Raw genomic sequence first — 9090 nt, forward strand, 5'->3', positions numbered from 1 at the left:
TTTCAGGTCAAAGACCTTTCCATCACCTCCGTGCTTGTATCTGTACACTGAAATGCTTGGAGCGGTGCAAGTCAGATAGGAGGGATTAGGCTAATGCACTTACAATGTATTATACATTAAATGTGTTGGTGAAGGGAGGGGTTCAACCAGGAGACTAATTTGAGTAACTCAAAAATTCCTCCCTAGACAGAAGTCTGATGTACGCTTATATAAGTGTCATGAGGCAAACCTGGTGAAAACAATGGAATGTTAGAGATGATATAGTTTATCTGACTTTAGTCTTCTGTAGAAGGAAATATTGCCAAAATTCAGCTATAAATACACACCCTGAAACATGGTAATAAATATAAAATGCACATATGCACATGCAAACACACGTGTACTACAGAGCGTGTCCTCAGTTGAGTACTATTTGGCTGCAGCAGGTAGGGCCGAGGCCCAGTCTTTGAAAGAAGCAAACTGGTGGTTCTAATCTGGGAATATCTCTGTCATTAAAACAGCACTGACATCATCACTAATAATTTCCCTGAAGAGCCCCAAGAGCATTCAATTGGCTCATTAGTACGGTTTCTTTTACAGTTATTTGTTATGGCCCAGAATTTGGGGCCATGATCCAATATATTAAAAACTATTAAATAAAGTGCAATGTTATATTAGAGCACATGTTTATTTTGGAAGTATGTGTGTGTAATACTGTGTATGCAAATATAGCTGGTGTATTTGCACACATGTTCAAACTTTCCACCACTGTAAAAGACTGAGGGTCATGGGAGAAAATTAGCTTTCAAACTACATTACCCATGATACCCTTGTCTCGTGAACCCTTCCGTGTGTAATGCACGACAAACACGTCCTCATAGTTTGGTGTTTGACTTTTAATGCGTTACATAGAAAATGCATTAACAAAGGTATCAACGTTTGTTTTTCTCACGCGGTTTATTATTATTATTTTTTTAACTTAATGTTTACGCCACGAGCGCTTTAGAGGACAAAAGCCGAAAACAGCCAATGGACGAACGGTTTGTTACGGTGTCCGACATTTCTGGAGGATGGGAAGATGGGCGTTACAGATACTCAGGGAATTATTATTCCTCCGTTTATTTCTTTCTTTAACGGTCTATGGTTTATTTTCTCCAGTAACGATACGTGTGTCAGCTGGAGTGTACAGTGCTTTGTAAACGCGGACCGTATCTCTAAGGTAAGACTTTAAAACGTCCCGATATATAACTCAATTTCCGGGGTAGCCGTGAGGGTCGTTTGTCAACACTCTCCTCGGAGGGGGGCCCGTCCGTCAGGCTCTATAGCATATTAGGGGTCCTTGAGGTGGAAAGCCAAATTGCAAATGCAACCGTCTTGACCGCTTCAACGTCAGGATAGCAGTACGGTTACTAGCTTAATTTCACATCTCCGTCAGGCCCTTTTATATATGTCAATGGTCAGGCCTGTGTAGTCTATTGAGCACAGTGCTGATAACAGTTAGCTATTCTCTCTCCTTTGTTTTAACAAATGAGAAAAATATACCTCAAATGTTCGGAATAAATCGTTATCGTGCTCTTTTTAATGCACAATTTTCACATTTATGGTAACTTTTCACCACAATGTACTATTCACGTTAAATGTACTTCATGCTGTTACTATTGTTGTGTTGTTAAAGTCAGGTATATTTACATGCTAAGCCATTTGTCTAGCAGTGCTATCAAATCTGAATGAAACCCCAGTCGTTGAAAGTTGCACGTTCAATCTCAGCACTGTTTGTATTCCTCTGGTTTTCAGGAGTGATTCATGGTCGCCCACCAGGCTCACCAATGAAGAAAAAGCCTTGTAATGCGCTGCGTCCCAAACGCAGCAGGCAGGCCAGTGCCAGCAATGGATGTGTTACAGAGCCGAGCACTCTGCTGAGCTCCAACGCCCAAGCAAACTCTGAAACTGTCCCAGAATCAACCTCCCCAATCAGGCACATGGCTATGTCTCAGCACAGTCACAACCTCCTCAAATTCTTGAATGAGGATCGGATCCGACAGAGGTTCTGTGATGTGTCTGTGTCTGTGGGTGGGAAACTCTACAGTGCCCACAAAGTGGTGTTGGCCCATGGGAGCAGCTACTTCCATGCTGAGCTGTCCAAGAACCCTGCTACAGCGCATGTGACTCTGGACCATGTGGAGGACTCTGTTTTCCAGCACCTGCTTGGCTTTTTGTACACCTCTGAGTGCATTGTCCCAGAGACGGAGCTTCCAGCTCTAACTGAAGCGGCCCGATTCCTGGACATGATGGATATACTTAAGTTGCTGTGTGAAGAAGGAGACAACAACAACCCAGTAGGTGTGATCCATTCACAGGATGAGATAAGAGAGTCTCCTGAGGTGGAAATGACCTCCAGTGACTCGCAAGCAGGTGACGAAGACATCCAGAGCCTAGGTGATGTTCAGTGCACCATGTGCAGTCGCCAGTTTAGCACTGCAAACTCCCTGCACAACCACTTTGCTGAGAGTCACACTAATGCACAGCAGGAAACCTCAACTGAGAAAGGGAAGACCGAAGCTGAGAGGACTGCTACCACGCGGAGATCAGCTCGCAGGAGGAGAACACCCACCAAGTATCAGAGAGACAATGTAAGAGACCACACTCCTGAGGAGAAACAAAGGACTGTATCACCAAGAGAGCAAGATGAAGAAAAAATAGAAGAAGCGGAAAAGGTGGTTGTGGAAAACCAAGCTCCCAAACTGGCCGCGAACAAGACCTCTAAACCAGCTCAGGGGGAAGACGTAGTGGACGACGAGGAGGAGGAGGAGGAGGAGAAGGAGGAGGAGGATGATGAAGGAGACATGAATGAGGATGTGGTTGCCCAGAGGAAAGTTGTTGAGGTTTGCGCAGCAGACGAGAGCGCAGGTCAGCAGGGTTCTGATGCAGAAAGGGCAGAGCACCAGGCTGATGGACAGGTGGAAGTGCATGTGCCAGCAGCAGGAAGCTCTACCCAGGGTCCAGTGTACCCTGAGGGGCTGGCTCCAGTCATCATCCAAACCTCCAGCAAGAAGATTCTCAAGTGCCCCAAATGTGAGAAGACCTTTGACCGCGCAGGTGGGAACCATGGAGTAATGTCTAGACTATTAGTGTTCTCATTGAAGTTATCTCTTAGTAGCTGGGTTAGTACAGTAGTTGTTGTTACTGTGGAAGGGTAGTTCCACTAGTAATTATTACTAGTATTACTCAATCAGCCATAGTGTGCCATGCCAGACTGAGATGTTAAACCCAAGAATTGTCTCTATTAAGTATCTTTCTTACTGTTACTAAAATAATAAATGCTTTATTACATGGTTAAAGGGTAGCGCTGCAATTAAAAAAGAAAATGTTTTTTATTAGTATCGATGACTGTGTATTATTTTCAAATAACTGATTCATCATTTGGTCTATAAAATGTCAGAAAATAGGGAAAAATGCCCATCCTAATTTACCAGTACTGATACTATATATTAACCTGTGCACATTTCCTGCATTTCATAGGGAAGTATGAGAGTCACACCAGAGTGCACACAGGAGAGAAACCATTCCAGTGTGACATCTGCCTTCAGCGCTACTCCACCAAGTCCAACCTGACTGTACACAAGAAGAAGCACACCAGCGATGCACCCGTCCAGAAGAAGGAGCACAAATGCCCCTTCTGTAACAAACTCCATGCCAGCAAGAAAACCCTGGCCAAGCATGTCAGAAGGTGAGACACTTGAGTAACACAACACCCATGCTGCTCGATGTTGTGGTGAAGAACAATCTACCTTACTGTTGTAGTTTGCTTTGGTTATTAAGTTTACCTTTGGTTCACAAAGTCAGCCATGCCAGACTACACAATGAAATATATAATCATCATAATATTAGGATAATTAAAATATTCTCAGAGGGCAGAATGTACAACTGGGCATCTGATGGTACAATTTGGTGTCTAGATAATATTATCTTCCTGGTTAGCTATCTGTAGTATCTTGCTAGCTGACCATCATTGTTTTTGATTTGAAAACGACCCTGTATCTAATAAAAGCTAATCTTAGTTCTGCAAAGCTTTCTTGCCATTTTAATTGCCTTGTTATAATATTTTGCTGGCAGAGTTAAGGAAGTCAAAAAAGTTAGACATTTTGGAAACATAGCTACATGTAATTACTACAATTAAATTCTTTTTTATCTGATTATAGCCCTAGAGACAAAGTTCACCAAAATTATTACAATTCATCCTGTAGGGAAAATGAATGCCCTGTACTAGCCTATATGTCATGGTAGTCTGTTCAGTAGTTGTTCAGTTATGGCCAGCTGACATTGGCATCCCTAGAATCCTGTTCTAAAAAATCTACAATTTTACACCTTCACTTAAGTTGGTATGACTATAAAATGTCAGTAAAAAAAGGATGATTTGGAGTACACTTAGCCTAGTCTGGTGAACTTTGGTAGAATACTGTATGTGTTAATTCGGACTGTGTTATGTGTAACTTTTAGGGAACAAAGGAAATTAATTTTATAGAGCTAACTCCACAATAGATCTCTATGATGACAACAGCTGTGGTAGCTACAGTCATATTGTGTGATGACGTCATGTATTTTCACTGTCCTGCCAGGTTTCATCCAGACCACATCCAAGAGTTTCTTACCAAGAGGAAGAGGAAGAGTGAAGGCTGGAAATGTGCTGTAAGAATTGGTTTCAGTCATATTATTGCCTGAATATGTGAACTGATCTGAAAGTGCTCATATTCTGCTTTTTGGCTTTTTCCCTTTCCTTTATTGTGCTATATATCGTTTTGTGCACGTTATAGGTATACAAAGTGAAAAAGCCCAAAGTCTACCCCAAAGGGACTTACCATCTCTCACAGAAAACACTGTTCACAAACTGCTCCAAACAGCTCTATTGTAGTCCAGCCTTTACTTCAGAGACAAATGTGCATCACTTTGTAACGCACGTTATAATCCTCACCTAGCTGCTAGTGTGGCACGCCCTCATACTCTGACTGGCTAGTAGTCCTTACCTAGCTACTGCGCATGTGCAACTCCCAACAAAGATGGAACAGAAGTGAGATGCCTCACTCTGTAACTAAAACAGAGAGCTCAACACACAGGGTGAAAAGAGGAGCTGCAGCAATGTGCAGCACAACAAATATATAGTGTTTTTTGAAAATTAAACCATTGTAAACCTATTCTGGTATAACCTCTAAATATGAGCACTTCAAGTAGATCATGATGATGAATAAATGCATTTTTGCAATTAATAAAAAGTAATTCAATGTAAGAGCATATTTTGATTTGAACAGTCTGTAACCTTTTGAACCTCCTGTACCAGATTTGTCTGAAGACCTTCACCCGCAGGCCTCATCTGCAGGAGCACATGATCCTGCACACCCAGGACCGGCCTTTTAAATGCTCCTTCTGTGATGAATTCTTCAAGTCCAGGTTTGCCAGGCTGAAACACCAAGAAAAGTACCACTTAGGTGAGAATTATACAGTAAAAAATTTATTCTTAAGCTCTTAGGGTTAAAAAGAAACCTTAACTTTTGCTATTAGAAAAGCTTTTTAACAATGCATTATTATATTTTAACAACTCTTAACAATTAAATATTAAAATAGAGAAAATCTCTCTAACCTATATAACCTTAAAATGTCACTGTTGTGTGATTGACTGTGTGCCAATCGATGCAAGAATCCTTTCTCATTTCCAGGTCCCTTTCCCTGTGAGATTTGTGGCCGACAGTTTAATGACACAGGCAACCGAAAGAGACACATTGAGTGCACACATGGCGGCAAAAGAAAGTGGACCTGCTTTGTTTGTGGGAAATCTGTGAGGGAAAGGTACATCCCCCAAATTTGCCTTATTTCCACAACTTATTTTGACATGCTTAATTGAAGAACTGAAACTGTGCTGCTTTATTGAGAGGGGTGTTTTACTCCTTATAGGACAACCTTGAGAGAGCATTTGAGGATCCACAGTGGGGAGAAGCCTCACCTCTGTAGTATCTGTGGCCAAAGTTTCCGTCATGGCAGCTCCTACAGGTCGGTGCGCTGACATTGGCGAATGTGGTTGTGAACGTTTTTAAGCTCGTTTTTTAAAGTTAAATATAATGAACACACTTTTCCTTGGACAGGTTACACCTGAGAGTCCACCATGACGACAAGCGCTATGAGTGTGATGAATGTGGGAAAACTTTTATACGCCACGATCACCTGACCAAACATCAGAAAATACACTCTGGTACGGTATGAGATAAACAGCAGTTGATTCTCCTGTGTCTTTTTTTTTTGGCATTTTCTTCATGGCAGTGTCTTGCTTTGGGTCATTCACACATAATTCTGTTTCTTGTTACAGTACAGTGGAAAATACTGTGACTTTTTTTCACTGTCTCCAGTCTGTATTTACTTTAATGTAACCCATGTTTATTACAGGTGAGAAAGCCCACCAATGTGAAGAATGTGGCAAGTGCTTCAGGCGCCATGATCATCTGACGGTCCACTACAAAAGCATTCATTTGGGAGAGAAAGTTTGGCAGAAGTATGTTATCTTTCAAATCACAGTCACACTTATTCTTTTTTTTGTAAAAAAATGGTAATATTTCCCTTAGCCTCCTTTTGTGTTCTTGGTTTTGGTCTCTGTTAATAAGGACTCTGTCAACAGGTATAAAACCGCTGTGCATCAGTGTGAGGTCTGCAAGAAAGAATTTAAAGGAAAGTCCAGTCTAGAAATGCACTTCAGGACCCACTCAGGTGAGGAAACATAGAAGTCAACGAATATATTTGCTTGAAAACGTTTATGAGAACAGAAAAGTTGCAGTTGGATGCTTTTTAGGAGGCAAATATTTGTTGTTTTCAATGCTTTTATTCTTAACATCTGTGCTATTGCCTGCCCTGGGAAATTGGCCTTTCTGGCTTACTCTGGCATATTTTTTGAAATGTTATTAATATGCACTGTCCCTGTCAAATAAAGTAATAAACTACAACTAACAAACCCTTGGATGGTTCAGATGCTTACAATATAAAAACCTACTTGGACAAGCAACCGAGTGGTTAGACATCTTTTTTTTTTTTTTTTTTAAACAGTAAAAAATTGCTTAAAATTTATAGAAGAAAATAATTTGATAATGTGTTTAACAAACCTATTGCTATGTAATTGATATGGTTAGTTTGGCTGAGGTTGTTGGAGTGTAAAATTCCCCAAACCAAATACCAGGCACGACAAAGCTCTTTCTCATAACTCTTACTAATCCTTGGTAGAACAGTTGAACACATCACAACGGTCAATTATTATTCTTAAAAAAAAACGAGGGTGCAATAGAAATGGCTATCTAAACATACTTTTTTTTGATGTTCTCTTGTGGTAATGTGACAGGCGAGAAACCCCACAGATGTCCCGAGTGCAACCAGACATTTCGGATCAAGAAGACCTTGACAAAGCACATGGTGATTCACTCTGACGCTCGTCCTTTTAACTGCCTCCACTGCAGCGCCACCTTTAAAAGAAAAGACAAGCTCAAGTACCATGTTGACCACGTGCACAGCACCCGTTGTACTGAGCAGCCCCTCGGCACACTCGGCGAAATCAAAATAGTCTCCATTCCTTTTGAGGAGCCCTCTAAGGTGTACCGCGCGGAACCTAAGTCAGCCCTCCAGAGCCCCCCCCGTCCTACGAACGTCTGCGTGCCTGTTACTTTAGTTCCTGTCCAAATGGCAGGAGGAGCGCAGGGAGACCTGAACGCTCACAGGGCCGCGTCTCTCTCCTCCCAGACTCACAGCGTTGTGAGCATGCAGGCTGAAGGACAGCAGCAGAACTCTCGCTACCAGGCTGCGACAGATCTGGCATTCTTAGAAAAGTACACCCTAACCCCCCAGCCCGCCAACATTGTCCACCCCGTCAGGCCCGATCAGATGCTGGACCCCCGAGAGCAGTCCTACCTGGGCACGCTGCTGGGACTGGATTCAGCTTCCTCTGTGCAGAACATCTCTAACTCTGATCACACACACTGACACTCCTCAGCCAAACAGTGGGCCTGTTGACAGTCTCTTGAACAATCTTCTAATAAGAACAGAAGCTAAAATATTCACCACTAAAATGTATTCACACTTCAATACAGAGGGCAATTATTTTCCTCCATGTAACATTATTACATTTAAGAAAAAAACTATAATGGTGCAGCATGGGATAACTTCTTTGATGTTCAGCCTGATCTCAGGTAATTCATACCTCATTGTCAACAAAATAATTGTATTGTGTGACACATACAAAAAGAAGAAAACTGTGGATTTAAGCAACTTTTTTTTTGTTTTAACTGAAATAAAATATCTATCAAACTGAAAAAAAGACAGTTGTGGGAGCATTTTTGTACCAATAAATGAGATGAAAACACAAATTTAAAATGTTATTAAAACCTAAGGCTGTTTCTTTATTCAGTGAAAGAAATGAAAAACGCATGTTTTCCAAAAGCAGATGTTAGAGGATCTTTGACTCCTACCAATGGTTGGAGCTTTTGGTGGAACAGAATAACTTGTGTTTTAATATTTACAGTCAATGGTTTTAACCCTCCTGTCGTCCTCTCTAACGTGGGAAAACCGCAGAAAGTGACATATACAGTATAACGTGGAAAAAAAGTGACAAAAATGTTGAGAAAAGCAGTGTCATTGAAAAAAAATTAACTAAACATTGAAAAAAAAGGCATAGAGAACCGGTTCCAACTTGGAATCGTTTAAAAAAATGATGATTCCAGTGGAATCATTTGCAAAATGTGGTTTTGAATCCGATCATCGGTTCAAAATTTACTTCCAGGCGCTTGGTTGTGTTGCAGCCATGGAGCACAGTGAGCGCTGCTCTGTGGCTTTGTTATATGTTGAAAAAGCCAAGTAAAACTGTAAATCACCATTGAATCAAAATAAAATGTTGCTCTTATCTGTAAAAAAAGCATTTGACCAGTTTCAACTCCACCCCTCAAAGAATCAGAACCGAGAATCGATAAGAACCAGAATCAAAATGAAGAATCAGCATTGGGTTTAGAATTGTTAGAATTAAAACGATGCCCAACCCACAAAGACTAAAATGTTTTTTTAAGGGATCTGTTGACTGGCAGAAAAGTAATTGAT

General features: G+C 41.2%; 1 protein-coding gene across 2 annotated transcripts; it reads left to right on the forward strand.

Annotated features, from left to right (window-relative positions):
• The first annotated feature begins 806 nt into the window (after positions 1–806).
• zbtb41 (zinc finger and BTB domain containing 41) lies at positions 807–8298 on the forward strand. 2 transcript variants are annotated; one of them, XM_028592946.1, is made up of 11 exons: positions 807–1198; positions 1774–3075; positions 3499–3706; positions 4596–4665; positions 5312–5459; positions 5688–5817; positions 5923–6018; positions 6111–6217; positions 6409–6514; positions 6638–6726; positions 7349–8298. In XM_028592946.1, the coding sequence occupies exons 2-11, from the start codon at positions 1806–1808 to the stop codon at positions 7981–7983; spliced, it is 2859 nt and encodes a 952-aa protein (XP_028448747.1). In that variant the 5' UTR covers positions 807–1198; positions 1774–1805; the 3' UTR covers positions 7984–8298. The 2 variants fall into 2 exon arrangements, with proteins under 2 accessions (XP_028448747.1, XP_028448748.1); XM_028592947.1 differs by lacking the exon at positions 807–1198 and adding an exon at positions 1326–1379.
• Positions 8299–9090: the final 792 nt, after the last annotated feature.

This window comes from Perca flavescens, chromosome 12, assembly GCF_004354835.1.
Source record: "Perca flavescens isolate YP-PL-M2 chromosome 12, PFLA_1.0, whole genome shotgun sequence".
In the NCBI taxonomy this organism is placed as follows: Eukaryota; Metazoa; Chordata; class Actinopteri; order Perciformes; family Percidae; genus Perca; species Perca flavescens.

Bases quoted from the DNA above. Each gene is read 5' to 3' on its own strand.
- zbtb41 (XM_028592946.1), top strand. From the start codon at position 1,806: ATGAAGAAAAAGCCTTGTAATGCGCTGCGTCCCAAACGCAGCAGGCAG. The intron at 3,076-3,498 runs GTGGGAACCATG...TGCATTTCATAG, and splicing joins GAAGACCTTTGACCGCGCAG to GGAAGTATGAGAGTCACACC. The intron at 6,515-6,637 runs GTATGTTATCTT...CTCTGTCAACAG, and splicing joins GGAGAGAAAGTTTGGCAGAA to GTATAAAACCGCTGTGCATC.